At 47.0% G+C, this 21,529-nt stretch overlaps 1 protein-coding gene across 1 annotated transcript; it reads right to left on the bottom strand.

Annotated features, from left to right (window-relative positions):
• Positions 1-1,058: 1,058 nt before the first annotated feature.
• LOC134968750 (RNA-binding protein NOB1-like) lies at positions 1,059-17,527 on the bottom strand. The gene is made up of 5 exons (XM_063944243.1): positions 17,516-17,527; positions 16,503-16,739; positions 9,594-9,691; positions 8,803-8,947; positions 1,059-1,633 (listed from the first exon to the last, which is right to left on the bottom strand). The coding sequence occupies exons 1-5, from the start codon at positions 17,525-17,527 to the stop codon at positions 1,364-1,366; spliced, it is 762 nt and encodes a 253-aa protein (XP_063800313.1). The 3' UTR covers positions 1,059-1,363.
• Between the last annotated feature and the right edge of the window lie 4,002 nt (positions 17,528-21,529).

Raw genomic sequence — 21,529 nt, forward strand, 5'->3', positions numbered from 1 at the left:
TATCTGCGCTAAAAACGTGATCATCCCACGTAAATAAAAAAGATATAGCCATCATCCCACTGGAAACGCATAGAAAACAGTCCCAGGTATGTATATCTGCGCTAAAAACGTGATCATCCCACGTAAATAAAAAAAGATATAGCCATCATCCAACTGGAAACGCATAGAAAACAGTCCCAGGTATGTATATCTGCGATAAAAACGTGATCATCCCACGTAAATAAAAAAGATATAGCCATCATCCCACTGGAAACGCATAGAAAACAGTCCCAGGTATGTATATCTGCGATAAAAACGTGATCATCCCACGTAAATAAAAAAGATATAGCCATCATCCCACTAGAAACGCATAGAAAACAGTCCCAGGTATGTATATCTGCGCTAAAAACTTGATCATCCCACGTAAATAAAAAAAGATATAGCCATCATCCCACTGGAAACGCATAGAAAACAGTCCCAGGTATGTATATCTGCAATAAAAACGTGATCATCCCACGTAAATAAAAAAGATATAGCCATCATCCCACCCGAAACGCATAGAAAACAGTCCCAGGTATGTATATCTGCGCTAAAAACGTGATCATTCCACGTAAATAAAAAATATATAGCCATCATCCCACTGGAAACGCATAGAAAACAGTCCCAGGTATGTATATCTGCGCTAAAAACGTGATCATCCCACGTAAATAAAAAAGATATAGCCATCATCCCACTAGAAACGCATAGAAAACAGTCCCAGGTATGTATATCTGCGCTAAAAACTTGATCATCCCACGTAAATCAAAAAGATATAGCCATCATCCCACTGGAAACGCATAGAAAACTGTCCCAGGTATGAAAATGGTAGAGGGTGCCAGGACTCAATGTTGATATTAGGATGCTGGTTTCCTTATTTAATTATATGGCTTTGTTGATATAAACCGATGCAGAAACAATATAAATGCTTTAATTTTTTTTTAACTATGAATATATAATTTAAAAGCTTTATGTGCTTGCTGTAGTTTGTAAATTCTCAGTTGAGGTTAAAAAATATAGTGACATCTAGAGGTGTGAATAGGAACTACAGGCAATCATCCCGATCATCCCTTTCTGTGATCATCCTTTTAGTACATCCCTCTCCCCGCCCCCCTATTAGACATATGGTCACTAGGGTGAGACTGGCGGAGGCTGTAGTAGACAGAACTAAAGAGGGCGTTTACTTCCTGCCTCATGAACACAGCTTCAGCAACGGCATCTCATTTATACACCTGTAACACGGCTCCTGCCTTTATACGTTGTCATTTCCTCACAGAGGCATGATCTTCCACTGCTGCCCAGACTGATGACAAGCACCTTCAAATAAATATATCCTGAAACATGTTCCTCATCTCTTCTTCACACACTTTATCCTGGGAGCGTTGGGGTTCACCCGCCTGCGCCCTGCTCCTGACGCTCCATCTCGGATATTCAGGTTGGCAGCGCGGCTGTAAATGTCGTTTTCTGCAAAGGGCGAAGCTCCGGCAATGTAGTCTGGGTTGAACACATCTGTTTTGGCTCTTGCCTTCTTGGAGAGACGTTGCTGGGGGAAATTCTGGTCCAAAACCAAGTGTGGGTTTGAGGCGTGTTTTCCGCCTTGTGGGGTTGGCAGCGAGTACTGCAGAAAACACACAGTCAGGGTGATGAGTAAAAGCCTGCAGGACATACCCATTAACATGTGCTCTTAGCGCCACGTCATGCCATTACCGTGTGCTATTATGTACTGCTGCCTGTCGTCAGGGCATCTATATGTTATTACCATGTGCAATTATGTACTGTTGCGTGTAGTCAGGGCACTATATGCCATTACCATGTGCTATTATGTACTGCTGCGTGTAGTCAGGGCACTATATGCCATTACCATGTGCTATTATGTACTGCTGCGTGTAGTCAGGGCACTATATGTTATTACCATGTGCAATTATGTACTGCTGCGTGTAGTCAGGGCACTATATGCCATTACCATGTGCTATTATGTACTGCTGCGTGTAGTCAGGGCACTATATGCCATTACTATGTGCTATTATGTACTGCTGCGTGTAGTCAGGGCACTATATGCCATTACCATGTGCTATTATGTACTGCTGCGTGTAGTCAGGGCACTATATGCCATTACCATGTGCTATTATGTACTGCTGCGTGTAGTCGGGGCACTATGGTGGTCATTCTGAGTTGTTCGCTCGCTAGCAGTTTTTAGCAGCCATGCAAACGCTATGCCGCTGCCCACTGGGAGTGTATTTTAGCTTAGCAGAAGTGCGAACGAATGGATCGCAGAGCGGCTACAAAATAATTTTGTGCAGTTTCAGAGTAGCTTAAAACCTACTCAGCACTTGTGATCACTTCAGACCATTCAGTTCCTTATTTTACGTCACGAACACGCCCTGCGTTCACCCAGCCACGCCTGCGTTTTTCCTGATCGCTGCGCTGCGAACTGCAGCTAGCGATCAGCTCGGAATGACCACTTATATGTTCTTACCATGTGCAATTATGTACTGTGGCATGTAGTCAGGGCACTATATGCCATTACCATGTGGTATTATGCACTGATGCATGTTGTCAGGGCACTACACGTGGATAACTGATGTACGTCCACATATTCTGTGTTACTCACTGCCACTGTCTTCTATTATATGTAGTAAATTACTATCAGATTACTATCATCACCCCCCTCCATATGCTGAACAAATATAGAACTAAAGCAGCCAATAATGTCATATAATAAGATATAATGCATGCTATGTAACATAGGAGGTCTTAAATGCAAAAGGGACAATAGGATATATGATCAATGGCCCTCATTCCGAGTTGATCGGTCGCAAGGCGAATTTAGCAGAGTTACACACGCTAAGCCGCCGCCTACTGGGAGTGAATCTTAGCTTCTTAAAATTGCGACCGATGTATTCGCAATAATGCGATTACTAACTACTTAGCAGTTTCAGAGTAGCTCCAGACTTACTCTGCCTGTGCGATCAGTTCAGTGCTTGTCGTTCCTGGTTGACGTCACAAACACACCCAGCGTTCGCCCAGGCACTCCCACCGTTTCCCCGGCCACTCCTGCGTTTTTTCCGGAAACGGTAGCGTTTTCAGCCACACGCCCCTGAAACGCCGTGTTTCCGCCCAGTAACACCCATTTCCTGTCAATCACATTACGATCGCCGGAGCGAAGAAAAAGCCGTGAGTAAAATTACTTTCTTCATAGTAAAGTTACTTGGCGCAGTCGCAGTGCGAACATTGCGCATGCGTACTAAGCGGATTTTCACTGCGATGCGATGAAAAATACAGAGCGAACAACTCGGAATGAGGGCCTATATTCACAAATATCATGAGCCCACACACAAGAAACATTCTAACAACAGAATTTAGGCATTGAGTGAACAGGCTCCAGGCCTACTAGCACCCTGAGCGAGAAAATGTAAAAGCGCCCCCCCCCCCCCCCCCCCCCCATGCGCGCGCCCAACGCTTCCCCGGAAAAGTGGGCGTGGCCTCTGGAAAAGTGGGCGTGGCCTCGTAACTTCATATCATCAAACTATAAATATATTTTCACACAATTAGCAGCCTTACACATAGCCACAGTAGTGTTCCTTACACACAATGTCTCCAGTATAGTGCCAGATACACATAATGGCCCTCATTCCGAGTCGTTCGCTCTGTAATTTTCTTCGCATCGCAGCGTTTTTCTGCTTAGTACGCATGCGCAATGTTCGCACTGCGACTGCGCCAAGTAATTTTGCTATGAAGATAGTTTTTTTACTCACGGCTTTTTCTTCGCTTCGGCGATCGTAATGTGATAGACAGGAAATGGGTGTTACTGGGCGGAAACACTGCGTTTTATGGGCGTGTGGATAAAAACGCTACCGTTTCCGGAAAAAACGCGGGAGTGGCTGGAGAAACGGAGGAGTGTCTGGGCGAACGCTGGGTGTGTTTGTGACGTCAAACCAGGAACGACAAGCACTGAACTGATCGCAGATGCCGAGTAAGTCTGAAGCTACTCTGAAACTGCTAAGTAGTTTGTAATCGCAATATTGCGAATACATCGTTCGCAATTTTAAGAAGCTAAGATTCACTCCCAGTAGGCGGCGGCTTAGCGTGTGTAACTCTGCTAAAATCGCCTTGCGAGCGAACAACTCGGAATGAGGGCCAATGTGCAGTGCCAGATAGACATGACATGCCCCCCAGCAGTGCCAGCTACACATGACATGCCCCGCAGCAGTGCCAGCTACACATGACATGCCCCGCATCAGTGCCAGCTAGACATGACATGCCCCGCAGCAGTGCCAGCTACACATGCCATGCCCCCCAGCAGTGCCAGCTACACATGATAGTGTTCACTTTTTAGGGCATGGTGCTGATCACAGGGAGGGCACATTTTTAAGTTAGGAGGGCAAAATGATGTACATACTGCTTGTTGTTCCCATACCTACATGCCAAAGCATGGACAGTGCGCGCCGAAGGCGCGCAGCAAAAATTAAGGGGAGTTACTTCGTGGGGAAGGTACGTGGCCACATAATAGTGGCAATATGCATTACACCACACAGTAGTGCAGCTAATACACACTGCACCAGGTAGAACCTCCTATACACTTTGCGCCAGGCACAGCACTGAGACACATTGCACCAGGGAGAGCACTGAGACACATTGCCTAGCCACAGACGCCTAGCGGGAACACTACATGACATGCCCCCCAGCAGTGCCAGCTACACGTGACATGCCCCCCAGCAGTGCCAGCTACACGTGACATGCTCCCCAGCAGTGCCAGCTACACGTGACATGCTCCCCAGCAGTGCCAGCTACACGTGACATGCCCCCCAGCAGTGCCAGCTACACGTGACATGCCCCCCCAGCAGTGCCAGCTACACGTGACATGCCCCCCAGCAGTGCCAGCTACATAAATGGCCACACAGTGCCAGATATGCACCCACAGTTCAGATACATAAATGCCCCCACAGTGCAGATATGCCCCCCACAGTGCCAGATACATAAATGCCCCCACAGTGCCAGATACATAAATGCCCCCACAGTGCCAGATACATAAATGCCCCCACAGTGCCAGATACATAAGTGCCCACACAGTGCCAGATACATAAATGCCCCCACAGTGCCAGATACATAAGTGCCCACACAGTGCCAGATACATAAGTGCCCCCACAGTGCCAGATATAAAAATGCCCACACAGTGCCAGATATGTCCCCACAGTGCCAGATATAAAAATGCCCACACAGTGCCAGATATGTCCCCACAGTGCCAGATATAAAAATGCCCCCACAGTGCCAGATATGCCCCCACAGGGCCAGATACATAAATGCCCCCAGTGCCAGATACATAAATGCCCCCAGTGCCAGATGCATAAATGCCCCGTGCCAGATGCATAAGTGCCCACACAGTGCCAGATACATTATTGCCCCCCACAGTGTCAGATACATTAATGCCCCCACAGTGCCAGATATGCCCCCGCAGTGCCAGATACATTAATGCCCCCCACAGTGCCTGATACATTAATGCCCCCACAGTGCCAGATACATTATTGCCCCGTGCCAGATATGCCCCCAGTGCCAGATACATTAATGCCCCCAGTGCCAGATATGCCCCCACAGTGCCAGATACATTAATGGCCCCAGTGCCAGATATGCCTCCACAGTGATAGATACATTAATGCCCCCAGTGCCAGATATGCCCCCACAGTGATAGATACATTAATGCCCCCAGTGCCAGATATGCCCCCACAGTGCCAGATACATTAATGCCCCCAGTGCCAGATATGCCTCCACAGTGATAGATACATTAATGCCCCCAGTGCCAGATATGCCCCCACAGTGCCAGATACATTAATGCCCCCAGTGCCAGATATGCCCCCACAGTGCCAGATACATTAATGCCCCCAGTGCCAGATATTCCCCCACAGTGCCAGATACATTAATGCCCCCAGTGCCAGATATGCCCCCACAGTGATAGATACATTAATGCCCCCAGTGCCAGATATGCCCCCACAGTGCCAGATACCTTAATGCCCCCAGTGCCAGATATGCCCCCACAGTGAGAGATACCTTAATGCCCCCAGTGCCAGATATGCCCCCACAGTGCCAGATACATTAAATGCCCCCCAGTGCCAGATATGCCCCCACAGTGACAGAAACATTAATGCCCCCACTGTGCCACATATGTCCCCTGAGTACCTGATGTGCCGGGCGCCGGCGATGAGGGAGGGGGAATGCAGCAGTATGCAGGCGCGCTGTGCGGCGCCTGTGCCCTAGTGATCTGTGCGCGCTGTGCGGCGCCAGTGTCTTACATCAGACGCCGGCGCCGAACAGCGCGGCGCGCGCAGGGCTAGGACAGGGCCGGCTCCAGGCTCCAACATGTCGGCGCCAGCGTGCGGCGCCCTTTAAGATACATTAATGCCCCCACAGTGCCAGATACATTATTGCCCCGTGCCAGATATGCCCCCAGTGCCAGATACATTAATGCCCCCAGTGCCAGATATGCCCCCACAGTGCCAGATACAATAATGCCCCTAGTGCCAGATATGCCTCCACAGTGATAGATACATTAATGCCCCCAGTGCCAGATATGCCCCCACAGTGCCAGATACATTAATGCCCCCAGTGCCAGATATGCCTCCACAGTGATAGATACATTAATGCCCCCAGTGCCAGATATGCCCCCACAGTGATAGATACATTAATGCCCCCAGTGCCAGATATGCCCCCACAGTGCCAGATACATTAATGCCCCCAGTGCCAGATATGCCTCCACAGTGATAGATACATTAATGCCCCCAGTGCCAGATATGCCCCCACAGTGCCAGATACATTAATGCCCCCAGTGCCAGATATTCCCCCACAGTGCCAGATACATTAATGCCCCCAGTGCCAGATATGCCCCCACAGTGATAGATACATTAATGCCCCCAGTGCCAGATATGCCCCCACAGTGCCAGATACCTTAATGCCCCCAGTGCCAGATATGCCCCCACAGTGAGAGATACATTAATGCCCCCAGTGCCAGATATGCCCCCACAGTGAGAGATACCTTAATGCCCCCAGTGCCAGATATGCCCCCACAGTGCCAGATACATTAAATGCCCCCAGTGCCAGATATGCCCCCACAGTGACAGAAACATTAATGCCCCCACTGTGCCACATATGTCCCCTGAGTACCTGATGTGCCGGGCGCTGGCGATGAGGGAGGGGGAATGCAGCAGTATGCAGGCGCGCTGTGCGGCGCCTGTGCCCTAGTGATCTGTGCGCGCTGTGCGGCGCCAGTGTCTTACATCAGACGCCGGCGCCGAACAGCGCGGCGCGCGCAGGGCTAGGACAGGGCCGGCTCCAGGCTCCAACATGTCGGCGCCAGCGTGCGGCGCCCTTTAAGGGTGGCGCCCTGCGCGGGTGCTCGACTCGAACATGCCTGGAGCTGGCCCTGCCTGCAAGTGACCTGATATACTCAAAACACAAATAACTAGGACAGAGGTTCTCAAACGTTTTTGAATCACGGCACCCTAGCGTATCAGAATTTTTTTCATGACACGCCTAGGCCAAACGTTTCTTATTGAGAAATAAATAAAAAAAAGAATAAATTAAGTAAATTGTGTTTATATTAATATATGTCATTGCTAGGAGGCTGGAAAGGGGGAGGTTCATGGGAAATTTGAGGAAAAATTACTCTATAGAAAGGGTAGTAGACAAGTGGAATAGCCTCCCATCAGAGGTGGTAGAGGCTAAGACAGTGGAGCAATTTAAACATGCATGGGATGGGATAGACATAAGGATATCCTTACAAAGAAACAAGGATCAAACAAGGTTAGAGAAAAAAATAATGTAAAAAAAAAAAGGCAGACTAGATGGCCCAAGTGGTTCTTATCTGCCGTCAAATTCTATGTTAGGGTGGTGAGGGACAATATTTGCTTCTGTTTGGCAACATATTTTATGATTGCCAGCCACCAGCACTGGTTTTGCCTATTACATTGACCATAAATAATTTGAATTGGTCCTGGACCACCTATCCGTATCCAAGGCATCCCTGCAAGTGCCCTGTGGCACCCTAGGGTGCCACGGCACACAGTTTGAGAACCACTGCCCTAGAACACTACTTTGCACCTGCTGGCCATAAGTGGAATGGCAAACGTCACAGTGCTGTTACATGATCAGTTTAGAAAAGTTTTACAAATAAGGTATAAATGGCTTTTTTTGTGAGTGTTTTATTCAGGAAACTTAACATGGTAGTACTATTCATGGTGTGTGGTATTGCCATGTTAAATTTCCTGTTTAAACAGACTGAGAAGTGGCGGCTAACTTCGTTCATATACCCCTTAAAGTGCACCCTTTACCTAAAAGCAACCAAAGCAGATATTCAGTTAATCTGTACACCATGGGCTCAATTCAATGCTGATTGAATAGCGCCAGGAATATGCTCCCAGTGCTATTAAATTCTGCACGCTGTCATGTCACGGAAGGCCGGTTCTCGCGGACTAAACAGGGTGTTTAGACGCAGGAAATGACATTCTCTGTCTAAAGTGCCCACCACGATGCTGTTTTGTCTGTGCTGCGGCACAAAACAGCATTGCGGACCTAAGTTACATGGCAGTTAGGAAGCTGATTGGCTGGTCATTTATCACTCTTTATCCATCTGCAATTTATACTCTTGTTAAGGCTTAATACATTTGGGCCTATGTTTCCTGCTGGTGGACTTCAAAGGCCCTCAATATATTTCTCTGTGGCGGCTCATATTCTCATCAGTAGTTTACCACAAAAGGAGAACATCTCATGACCTGCAGGAGGGAGAGCGCGAGGTCTTACCCTCATCCCACAAGTGTTGAGTACTTTGGGATTCCGGGAGAAATGCATCTGCAAGCTGCCATCCTCATTCACGGACACAGCCACCTTCTTCAGAGTCATATTTCCACAGTGTGGACAGAAGGACTTAGTCATGTCTGAACTGGTCCTGAAAAACAGAAGAAACAATGCTGTAAGTCTTTTCACCTTAGCACAAGTATATTTTCAGTTAAACAAGGGAATAAATGTTCTAGCTAAGCTAAAAGCTCTGAAACCGCCATGGGACCCAGCAGTGCCACCACCCTTAGGATCATCACTCCCCCTTCCCGCTTTCCCCGTTTGTCTTTGTGTCCTTATATATTAATAGAGGGTATGCCGCCAATATTTATGGCCTATGGTTTCTGCTTTGTGAATTCACTGCCATGGTGTTGCTAATTGTATATGCTTCTCAAGTCTAAATAAAGACTGCAAAAAAGATATAGAAATGCAGTTAGGAAACAAGTCGCTAACCAATCAGCTTCTACCTATCATTTCATCGAATGTATTTGATACATGCCGGCTACAATCTGATTGGTCCCGATTGGCCCTTCTCTTTAGAAGCTTTGATACAGCTCCCCCCAAAGCTACTGTCATTTGACAAGCTGTTGCAAGATTTTAGAGCGAATGAAGAAGAAAAAAAAGGGATCCACACATTTTTACCAGTCTGATTGTCCCATTCAGCATCTATGCATAGAGTAAAGGATCACCTCTATGTCCATTCTATTGCCAGGAGATCAATCAAACCACTAGTATAAACAGAACACACAGACACTCACTTGAAACAGCCATGGCAGCGCAAGATGTAGTTTCTGGTCTGGCGGATGAGCATCCCATCCACGGACAACACATGGAGTCCCATCTGTATGAGAAGGTTCTGAAGAAAGGAGAGCAGCATTAAGATACAGTGTTCAGGAGCCAAAAGTTGTAGCTCTGAGGCAAGGGCCTTGTGAGCTGCACAGAACACTATAATGTGACTGTTCTAGTTACTACAATCAGTCTTAGAACTAGAGAGGTGCAGGTTCGGATTTACCCGGATCTCAAGCGGCATCTGATTGGCTCTCGGATAGCACGTGTTTTGGATAGCCAATATGAAAAAGCCAGAAAAATCCAAACTTGCATTAATTTTGGCATTAAGAACCGAGTAAATCCGAACCTGCACATCTCTACTTATAACCACAGCAGCTCGTGCTTTATTAATATTGGAAGTATGCTCCCAAAAACTGATTATTTAGTATTTTTCCTCAACAATTCAGGTATCTGTTAATATATCTAGCAGTAACAGGAGAAGGAAAGGTGTTTGATGCAGCCAGTGTCTTCTGCTGGGTCTTTCCTTCCAATAAAATTAAAACAGGTTATTAGGTCTCAAAAATATAAGTTCTGTAACTTAGAGACATTATTAAACATATCTGGGGGGAGGATAAAGGCATGGACTGTTTTGTTCATATGTTTGTAAATCCAGTCATCAGGACACAGAGACATGTGAGTTCACTGCTGTACTGTTTTATTCCATCACCAACTCCAGGCACACTGCACACTGGACCACCCACTTCCCAGCATCCCCCTGGTCCTAGGGACCATCACTGAAGATTGAGACTTACACCTATTAGTAAGGGAGTGTCTACAAATATTAAGCATTCTAATACACTAACATCACATCCTCTTTTCTTTAAAGATAAGCCCTGTATGCTTCAATGCAACAATTAACAACGTCATATTAAGAACATCATCTAATACGTTTCAATGAGTCTCTCAGGTCTGCGTATTTCCCTTTTGGGTATTTCATACACAGGGGTAAATTTACTAAGCTCCCGATTTTGACCGAGATGCCGTTTTTTCATCAAAGTGTCATCTCGGTAATTTACTAAGCACTAATCACGGCAGTGATGAGGGCATTCGTAATTTTTTGCAAGTTCAGGTAAAAAATTACGAATGAATACACCATCGGTCAAAACGCGGCTGTTTAAGTATGAATCTCGGTCATTTACTAAGAAGTGCAAAGCAAAAAAAGAACAAACACTGCCGTGAAAAATTACAACTCGTAAAAAAGTACTAAAAAAAAACAGACCTGCTTTTTTTATTCGTGATTGGATAGGCATGCACGGATCCATGAGATCCGTGCATGTATATCAGTGGGAAGGGGTGGGAAAGTGCTTATTTTTTCAAAAAAAATTGCGTGGGGTCCCCCCTCCTAAGCATAACCAGCCTCGGGCTCTTTGAGCCGATCCTGTTTGCAGAAATATGGGGAAAAAAATTACAGGGGTTCCCCCATATTTAAGCAACCAGCATCGGGCTCTGCGCCTGGTCCTGGTCCCAAAAATACGGGGGACAAAAAGAGTAGGGGTCCCCCGTATTTTTAAAACCAGCACCGGGCTCCACTAGCTGGACAGATAATGCCACAGCCGGGGGTCACTTTTATATAGTGCCCTGCGGCCGTGGCATCAAAAATCCAACTAGTCACCCCTGGCCGGGGTACCCTGGGGGAGTGGGGACCCCTTCAATCAAGGGGTCCCCCCCCCAGCCACCCAAGGGCCAGGGGTGAAGCCCGAGGCTGTCTCCCCCCCATCCAATGGGCTGCGGATGGGGAGGCTGATAGCCTTTGTTGTAAAAGAAAAGATATTGTTTTTAGTAGCAGTACTACAAGGCCCAGCAAGCCTCCCCCGCATGCTGGTACTTGGAGAACCACAAGTACCAGCATGCGACGGAAAAACGGGCCCGCTGGTACCTGTAGTACTACTACTAAAAAAATACCCAAAAAAAGACAAGACACACACACCGTGAAAGTATAATTTTATTACATACATACACACATACATACATACTTACCTTAAGTTCCCACGCAGGTCGGTCCTCTTCTCCAGTAGAATCCAAAGGGTACCTGTTGAAGAAATTATACTCACGAGATCCAGGGGTCCAGGCTCCTCGGGAAATCCAGGGGTAATCCACGTACTTGCATAAAATAAGAAAACGGAAAGCCGAGCCACGAACTGAAAGGGGCCCCATGTTTTCACATGGGACTCCTTTCCACGAATGCCAGAAACCCACTCTGACTGATGTCTAAGTGGGTTTCTGCAGCCAATCAGGGAGCGCCACGTTGTAGCACTCTCCTGATCAGCTGTGTGGTCCTGTCCTCACTGACAGGCAGCACACGGCAGTGTTACAATGTAGCGCCTATGCGCTACATTGTAACCAATGATGGGAACTTTCTGCCCTGCGGTTGACCTAAAGTGACGTCACCGCTGAGCTGAAAGTTCCCATCATTGGTTACAATGTAGCGCATAGGCGCTACATTGTAACACTGCCGTGTGCTGCCTGTCAGTGAGGACAAGAGCACACAGCTGATCAGGAGAGTGCTACAACGTGGCGCTCCCTGATTGGCTGCAGAAACCCACTTAGACAGAAGTCAAAGTGGGTTTCTGGCATTCGTGGAAAGGTGACCCATGTGCAAACATGGGTCCCCTTTCAGTTCGTGGTCGGGACACCGTTTTGTTATTTTTTGTCAAGTACGTGGATTACCCCTGGATTTCCCGAGGAGCCTGGACCCCTGGATCTCGTGAGTATAATTTCTTCAACAGGTACCCCTTGGATTCTACTGGAGAAGAGGACCGACCTGCGTGGGAACTTAAGGTAAGTATGTATGTATGTATGTGTGTATGTATGTAATAAAATTATACTTTCACGGTGTGTGTGTCTTGTCTTTTTTTGGGTATTTTTTTAGTAGTAGTACTACAGGTACCAGCGGGCCCGTTTTTCCGTCGCATGCTGGTACTTGTGGTTCTCCAAGTACCAGCATGCGGGGGAGGCTTGCTGGGCCTTGTAGTACTGCTACTAAAAACAATATCTTTTCTTTTACAACAAAGGCTATCAGCCTCCCCATCCGCAGCCCATTGGATGGGGGGGGACAGCCTCGGGCTTCACCCCTGGCCCTTGGGTGGCTGGGGGGGGGACCCCTTGATTGAAGGGGTCCCCACTCCCCCAGGGTACCCCGGCCAGGAGTGACTAGTTGGATTTTTGATGCCACGGCCGCAGGGCACTATATAAAAGTGACCCCCGGCTGTGGCATTATCTGTCCAGCTAGTGGAGCCCGGTGCTGGTTTTAAAAATATGGGGGACCCCTACTCTTTTTGTCCCCCGTATTTTTGGGACCAGGACCAGGCGCAGAGCCCGATGCTGGTTGCTTAAATATGGGGGAACCCCTGTCATTTTTTTCCCCATATTTCTGCAACCAGGATCGGCTCAAAGAGCCCGAGGCTGGTTATGCTTAGGAGGGGGGACCCCACGCATTTTTTTTTATTATTTTACAGTGTTTAATTAAAAAATAAAAAAAAATAAACCCCAGCACGGATCACACAGATCCGGCCGAGATTGATTGTAAAAAAAGTCGGCAGTGTTTTGCTAATCACTGCCGTAAAAATAGGTAAAAAACCACGAATGACATCGACATCGGAAGAAAAGAAAAACCCGAATACGACAGCTTAGTAAATCCATCGTAATCAATTCAAAAAGTTGCAATTTTACACTGTCGATGTCAGTCGTGATTGAACTTGGACATGATTTAGAAAAATACGAATGTTAGTAAATTTACCCCACAGTCTGTGTTTCATCTACCATGTTGGACCTTTCTAGAATCGTGGTTTGTTCACCATTATCAGGATCATCATACATGTCAGATGAAGGATATTCTTCAGTCATGTTGTCTTCATTATGGTTAGGTTGAGATCTTAAATCCACCCGATTTCTTCTTACTTCCGTTCCATGCTCTGTAAGTATAGTATAAGATCTTGGTGCTACTTGTGCTTGCACAATACCTTTCTGCACCCAAATACCTTTCTCGTGATCTCTGAGACGGACTTGGTCACCCGATTTTAGATCAGATAAGAGTTTTGTTTGCCTGTCATGGAACAGTTTCTGTTTTGCCTGTTGATGTTCCTTACTCAGTCTGACCAACGCTGAGTTATGTGTATTAAGCAGTTCATCATGTATCAGGAGATTTGCTCTAATCCTCCTCATCAGCATTTGTGCAGGAGAAAGACCATTCTGTAAAGGTGTACTGCGGTAGATTAAAAGACTTTTGTAGAAATCTTCTTTACCTTCTTGAGCTTTTTTCATGAGACTCTTTACAGTTTTTACTGAACTTTCCACCAACCCATTTGAGTGTGGATAGTGGGGACTTGACGTAGTATGAACAAATTCCCACTCATCAGCAATTTGTCTAAATTCAGCACTGGAAAACTGAGGACCATTGTCAGTGAACACTTCCATAGGAACACCATGCCTTGCAAAGATTGACTTCATGCAATTGATTATGGCTTTACTAGTAGTTGTATGTTGTGTCGTCACCTCAGGGTAGTTAGAGTAATAATCAGTCACAACAATGTACGTTTTCCCATTACAATCAAACAAATCTGTGCCAACTTTCTGGTACGGTCTCTCTGGCACTGCGTGAGGACTCAGTGGCTCGACTTGTTGTTTTGGTCTATACGTAAGACATAATTCACATGTAGCTGTAGTATGTGCTATGTCTTGGTTCATTCTTGGCCAATACATAACTTCACGCGCTCTCCGCTTACATTTTTCTTCTCCTAAGTGGCCTTCATGTATCTTGCACAGCATAGTTTTTCTTAGTCGTGCAGGTATGACAAACTCATTGAGTTTGTAAATAATACCATCGACAACTGTAAGGTCACTGCGGTACATCCAATAATCATGGACAGACAGCGGGCACGCATGTTTTTCTGCTGGCCAACCTATCAGAATGATATCTTTTAACACTTTCATTGTGTCATCTGTCTCAGTTTCTTTCCTAATCTGTTCTTGTCTTGCAAGAGACACTGGTAGAGAAGCTACGATCAAATTAACATAGACTTCTATCTCTTCATCCATCAGACTTTTGGAACCTTCACTTTTGTCCACAGCACGAGAAAGTGTATCAGCAATGTACATGTATTTGCCGGGACAGTACAGCAAGTGTACATCATATTTCTGTAGTCTGATAAGCATTCGTTGAATTCTCATGGGACAGTCATGTAATGATTTAGTCATGATAGCTACCAATGGCTTGTGGTCAGTTTCCACTGTAAATGTTTGACCATACACAAACTGATGAAATTGCTCACATGCATATGTGATCGCTAGAAGTTCTTTTTCTATCTGAGCATACCTTGTTTCAGCACTTGTCAGTGCTCTTGATGCATAGATTACTGGTTGCCATGTATCCTCATGTTCTTGTAACAGCACTGAGCCTAGGCCAAATTGCGAAGCATCTGCTGAAATTCTTATTCTTTTCGCAGGATCAAAGAATTTTAGCACTGGTTGCTCTGTAATGAGCTGTTTCAAGTTTTGCCAACTTTCTTCTTGTTCATGTGACCACATTGAGAATGAAGGTTTGCTTGGCTCTGTTTTCTGCACTACATGGACAGCACCAGCTTCCTTGTGTAACTTTTTGGCTTGAAATCTAGTTATTTCTGCAGATCTACACATAGTCACTGCCTTGTCTAGTGTTAGGTCTTGCTCTCTCAGCAGTCTCTCTCTGAGTCCATTATCAGGTATTCCACAGACAATACGATCTCTAATCAGTGAATCATTTAAATCACCAAACTCACAGGTTTTACTGAGTCATTGCAGCTCTGTAACATACTGATCAAATTCCTCTACAGACTTCTGATCACATGTGAAAAACTTATATCTTTCATATGTCACATTTTTCCTTGGCACAAAGTAATCTTCAAACTTTTGTATTATAGAAGATAGCACCATATTCTGCCCCTCAGCAAACTGAAAACTATTATATAAATGTCCAGCACATCCTCTCCTATCACATGGAGGAAAATGGATGCCTTCGTTTTGTCAGCCTCTGTATCAGCTCCACATGCAGCAAGATATATATTAAACCTTTGCTTAAATCTTTTACAGTTTTCAGACAAGTTACCAGACATCAGCATGCCGGTTGGAGGAGCTAGTTTATCCATGGTTACTCACTGTTTGAAGAGAGGAGCACACGGCAGGCTTTGCAGAGACTGAGTATCACAGCCTTACAGACTGCTGCAGGATTCTTTCACACTCTGAGAGCACTAGCAGTCCAAGTTAAACTTCTTCTGACACCATGTTTTGTTCATATGTTTGTTTGTAAATCCAGTCATCAGGACACAGAGACATGTGATTTCACTGCTGTGCTGTTTTTATTCCATCACCAACTCCAAGCACACTGCACACTGGACCACCCACTTTCCAGCATCCCCCTGGTCCTAGGGACCATCACTGAAGATTGAGGCTTACACCTATTAGTAAGGGAGTGTCTACAAATATTAAGCATTCTAATACACTAACATCACATGGACAGTGCTTAAAGAAGAAATATTTTACGTTAAACATTCTCAGGAGACATGTAGTATACACTCTTTGTTTAACCTACTTGGAATTGATTACTGACTGGTTAAATTTATAATATTGCAGTTTAGGGTCACTTTTGCGCAACATGTTTGTACTTTAGGAGGGAAACAAAAACATGGCGGTACCGGAGTAGCTGCGGTTTTGGAGTAGCTGCGGTGCGACTCTTATTTAGGGAGAGGAGTTCTGGAGTCCTAGCATTGTTATACCAGACAAGATAATGTAATGGGATACACTGGAAAGATAAAGATGGGGCAAGCAATAATTGCCCTATGAGAATATGAATCATTGAGCTGCAATACCTGCATAGCAAAATCTGTAGTCAAGCAGCCGACCACTACATTAACCGGAGCCTCTCGCGTACCAGAGTCCTGCTGAATCTGTTTGATGTTACTGGGTGTAATCCAGCCTCCGTCATGGTCACCGTCTTCCTCCTCCTCACTGGATGATTGTTCCACAGAGTTGCCCTGATCATCGGAGACGGGTGCTGCTGGTATTACTGACTCTTGGCTGCTAGTTACAGGCACCAACTGGGCATTCTGCAGTGGCAAAAACAAATAAGCGTTATCACCTTATTATTATTTATTACCAGTTATTTATATAGCGCAAACATATTCCGCCGCGCTTTACATAGACTATTTGGCCATTCACATCAGTCCCTGCCCCAGTGGAGCTTACATTCTATATTCCCTACCAATGGTACATGCACACACATTCAAGCTACGGTTAATTTTGTTGGGAGCCAATTAACCTACCAGTATATTTTTGGATTGTGAGAGGAAACCGGAGTACCCAGGATAAAGATATCTATGCCTCTTTTTTTCAATGCAGTAAAAAAATTAGACTGATTCCTATCATTTATATCGGTAGATGCCAGGAAAAGTATTCTGCAAATGTGGACTCAGAATACCCTTATCTTTTGGTTTGGGAGAAGGAGATTTATGGTAGACTTACCACTGTTAAATCTCTTTCTGCGAGGTACACTGGCTTCCACAGGGAATAACATGGGGGGGGGGGGGGTTTGGGTGTAGAATTGGATCTTGATCCGAGGCACCAACAGGCTAAAGCTTTGACTGTTCCCAGGATGCATTGCACCGCCTCCAGGCACTGGAGCTCAGTTTTGTTAACCAGTCCAATGCAGTAGCAGGAAAGAGAGACGATAAATGTTAGTCACATAGAACCACATTCTCATGACAGGAGAAGGGACTAGCGGCTGATGCCATACAAACCCGAAGAAGCTAAGTGCGTCAGGGTGGGCGCCTTGTGGAGCCCAGTATACCTCACAGAAATAGTTTTAACAACGATAAGTTCTTACCATAAAACTCATTTTCTGCTGCAGGGTACACTGGGCTCCACAAGGATGGACAATGGGGATGTCCTAAAGCAGTTCCTTATGGGAGGGGACGCACTGTAGCGGGCACAAGAACCCGGCGTCCACAGGAAGCATCCTGGGAAGCGGCAGTATCGAAGGCATAGAACCTTATGAACGTGTTCCCGGAGGACCACGTAGCTGCCTTGCACAATTGGTCATGGGTCGCACCACGTTGGGCCGCCCAAGAAGGTCCAACAGACCGAGTAGAACTGGCCGTAATGTGAGCAGGAGCTGACAGACCAGCCTTCACATAAGCATGTGCAATCACCATTCTAATCCACCTGGCCAGAGTCTGCTTGTGAGCAGGCCAGCCACGTTTGTGAAATCCAAATAAAACAAAGAGAGAATCAGATTTTCGAATAGAAGCAGTTCTCTTCACATAGATACGGAGAGCCCGTACCACATCCAAAGACCGCTCTTTGGGAGACAAATCAGGAGAGATAAAGGCCGGAACCACAATCTCCTGATTAAGGTGGAACGAAGAAACCTCCTTAGGTAAATATCTGGGACGAGTCCTAAGAACCCGCCTGGTCACGGTGAAAAATCAGATATGGGGAACTACAAGACAAGGCACCCAAATCCGACACTCTTCTAGCAGAGGCAATAGCCAGCAAGAACACCACCTTAAGAGAAAGCCACTTAAGGTCAGCTGAACCAAGGGGTACAAGCGGAGGCTCCTGCAACGCCTCCAAAACCACGACAAGTCCCAAGGAGCCACAGGCGGGACATAGGGAGGTTGGATACGCAACACACCCTGAGTGAAAGTATGAACATCAGGTTAAGTCGCAATTTTTCTCTGAAACCACACCGACAAGGCAGAAATATGAACCTTGAGGGAGGCCAGACGCAGGCCTAAATCCAGGCCCTGCTGTAGAAAAGCCAAAAGTTTGGCTGTACTAAACTTGGAAGCGTCATAATTATTAGATGCGCACCAAACAAAGTAGGAATGCCAGACCCTATGGTAAGTCCAAGCAGAAGCCGGTTTCCGGGCACGCAACATAGTTTTAATGACCTCTTCAGAAAAACCCTTAGCCCTCAAGATGGAAGCTTCAAGAGCCACGCCGTCAAAGACAGCTGGGCTAGGTCCTGGTAGACACAGGGGCCCTGAATGAGGAGGTCTGGGCGTTGTGGAAGTAGAATTGGACGCTCTGACGATAGGCCCTGCAGGTCTGAGAACCAGTGCCGTCTGAGCCACGCTGGAGCTATGAGAAGCAGAATTCCTTTTTCTTGCTTTAAATTCCGAATTATCCTGGGCAGAAGTGACACCGGAGGGAACACGTACGGCAGCCGAAACCTCCACGGCACCGCCAGCGCATCCACGAATGCTGCTTGAGGATCCCTTGTCCTTGCTCCGAAGACCGGAACCTTGTGATTGTGTCAAGACGCCATCAGATCTACGTCTGGAAGACCCCACTTTTCTACTAGGAGTTGAAACACGTCTGGATGGAGGCCCCACTCGCCGGCATGCACGTCATGACGACTGAGAAAGTCCGCTTCCCAATTCATGACTCCCGGAATGAATATTGCCGATATGGCCAGTAGATGGTGTTCCGCCCAATGTAGAATCCGTGAGACTTCCTTCATTGCCAGACGGCTTCGAGTGCCGCCTTGATGATTTATGTAAGCCACTGTGGTGGCATTGTCCGACTGCACTTGAACAGGACGGTTGTGAATTAAATGCTGGGCTAGGTTCAATGCATTGAAGACCGCCCGCAATTCCAGAATGTTGATCAAGAGGAGGGACTCCTCCTTGGACCACCGACCCTGAAGGGAGTGTTGCTCCACCACCGCGCCCCAACCTCTTAGACTGGCATCTGTCGTCAACAGGACCCAGTTGGATATCCAGAAGGGACGGCCCCTGCACAATTGATGGTTCCGGAGCCACCAGAGCAGCGACAGACGGACCTCCGGAGTCAATGAGATCATTTGAGACCTGATCCGGTGAGGCAGGCCGTCCCACTTGGCTAGAATTAGCCTCTAGAGGGGGCGAGAATGGAATTGAGCATACTCCACCATGTCGAATACTGATACCATGAGGCCCAGCACCTGCATCGCCGAATGTATCGACACTTCCGGACGAGAAAGGAAGCAACGAATCCTGTCCTGAAGCTTCAGGACTTTCTCCTGACACAAGAACAACCTCTGGTTGTGAGTGTCCAATAGCGCTCCCAGATGCACCATGCTCTGAGCAGGGAACAAGTCGTCCAGATACGGCAGTATCCTGACCCCTTGACGGCGGAGTACCACCGTCATCACCGCCATTACTTTGGTGAAGACTCGCGGAGCCATTGTTAAACCAAAAGGTAACGCCCAAAACAAGTAATGGAGGTTGCCAATAGCAAACCTCAGGTATTGCTGATGTGACGCTGCTATAGGAATATGCAGGTAAGCATCCTGTATTGATATTGAGAATGGGCCGGGAGGACCCATTCGGTTTCGGGACTAGAAACAGCGGAGAATAGTATCCCCAGCCCCTCTGCGCAAGAGGCACCTGTACTACGACTCCTGTATCCAGGAGGGTCTGTACCACCGAATGCAATGTCTGGTCCGACGGGACGTCTGTCTGGCAAAATCGATGAGGGGGTCAGTTTTTGAAGGCTATGGCGTAACCTCGAGTGACGACTTCCCATACCCATGCATCTGAAGTGGTTTTTAACCAATCCTGGGTATACCCTAGAAGCCGGCCCCCCACCCTGGGATCCCCCAGGGTGAGGCCCGCCCCATCATGTGGCAGGCTTATCAGCCTTGGAAGCTGGCTGATGGGCCGCCCAGGCTCTTTTTGGCTTTGGCTTACCAGGTTTGGAAGTGCGGGCCTGCTTGTTGTACGCCTGACCTTTTGCTTTACCTGAAGGACGAAAGGGGCGAAAGGAAGTACCTTTAGCCTTCGATACAGAAGGAACGGTACTTGGCAGACAGGCAGTTTTGTCAGTAGCCAAGTCAGCCACTATCTTATTTAAGTCCTCCCCAAACAGAATATCACCCTTGAAAGGGAGCACCTCCAGGGTTTTTCAGATCCACAGATCAGGATCTCAGCCACAATATCCGGCGAGCTAGGACTGACGTAGTAGAGGTCTTGGCTGCTAGGATAGCGTCATCAGAAGCCGCCTCTTTAATATAGCAAGAAGCTGTGACAATATATGACAAGCATTGACTAGCATGGTCAGAAGAGATTTCAGCTTCTAACTCCAAGGCCCATGCTTCAATATCCTATGCAGCCCATGTTGCTGCAATAGTCGGCCTTTGTGCAGCACCCATGAGGGTGTAAATCGCTTTAAGACAACCCTCCACACGTTTATCCGTAGGCTCTTTTAGAGACGTGACGGTAGTGACAGGCAGAGCTGAGGAAACCACCATCCTAGCCACATGTGAGTCTACTGGAGGAGGCGTTTCCCAATTCTTAGACAGCTCTGGCGCGAGGGGATAGCGAGCCAGCATCTTCTTTTGAGGCACAAACTTCGTACCCGGGTTTTCCCAGGGTTCCTGACGTATATCCACTAGGTGATCAGAGTGAGGTAAAACTTGTTTAACCACCTTCTGACGCTTGAACCTATCAGGTTTCTTAGGAGGGACGGATGGCTCGGGATCATCCGTAATCTGTAGAATTAATTTAATAACCTCCAAAAGATCAGGAACATCCACATGTGAACTACTCTCCCCATCAGCCGTACCTGAGTCAGAACCTGTGGGGTCAGTGTAAGTGCCGTCTTCATCAGACGAGGTGTCAGTGACAGCAGTGGATTGTGAGGAGACAAGCGCTCCCTTAGAGGACCCCTTGGACTTAGGCGAGCGATGGTCAAACTTTTTTGTAGTCAGGGACTGGTTCAACTTCTTCAATTGAGCAGATAAATCGTCCGCACACGGCGGGTTAGCTGCAGGGACCACATACGGTTGTACCGGCATTGGGGGTCCCATAGGGTGTGTTAGTTTATGAACTAGCGTATGCAGAAGCGTGGAAAA

Source organism: Pseudophryne corroboree, chromosome 11 (genome assembly GCF_028390025.1).
Source record: "Pseudophryne corroboree isolate aPseCor3 chromosome 11, aPseCor3.hap2, whole genome shotgun sequence".
Taxonomy (NCBI): domain Eukaryota; kingdom Metazoa; phylum Chordata; class Amphibia; order Anura; family Myobatrachidae; genus Pseudophryne; species Pseudophryne corroboree.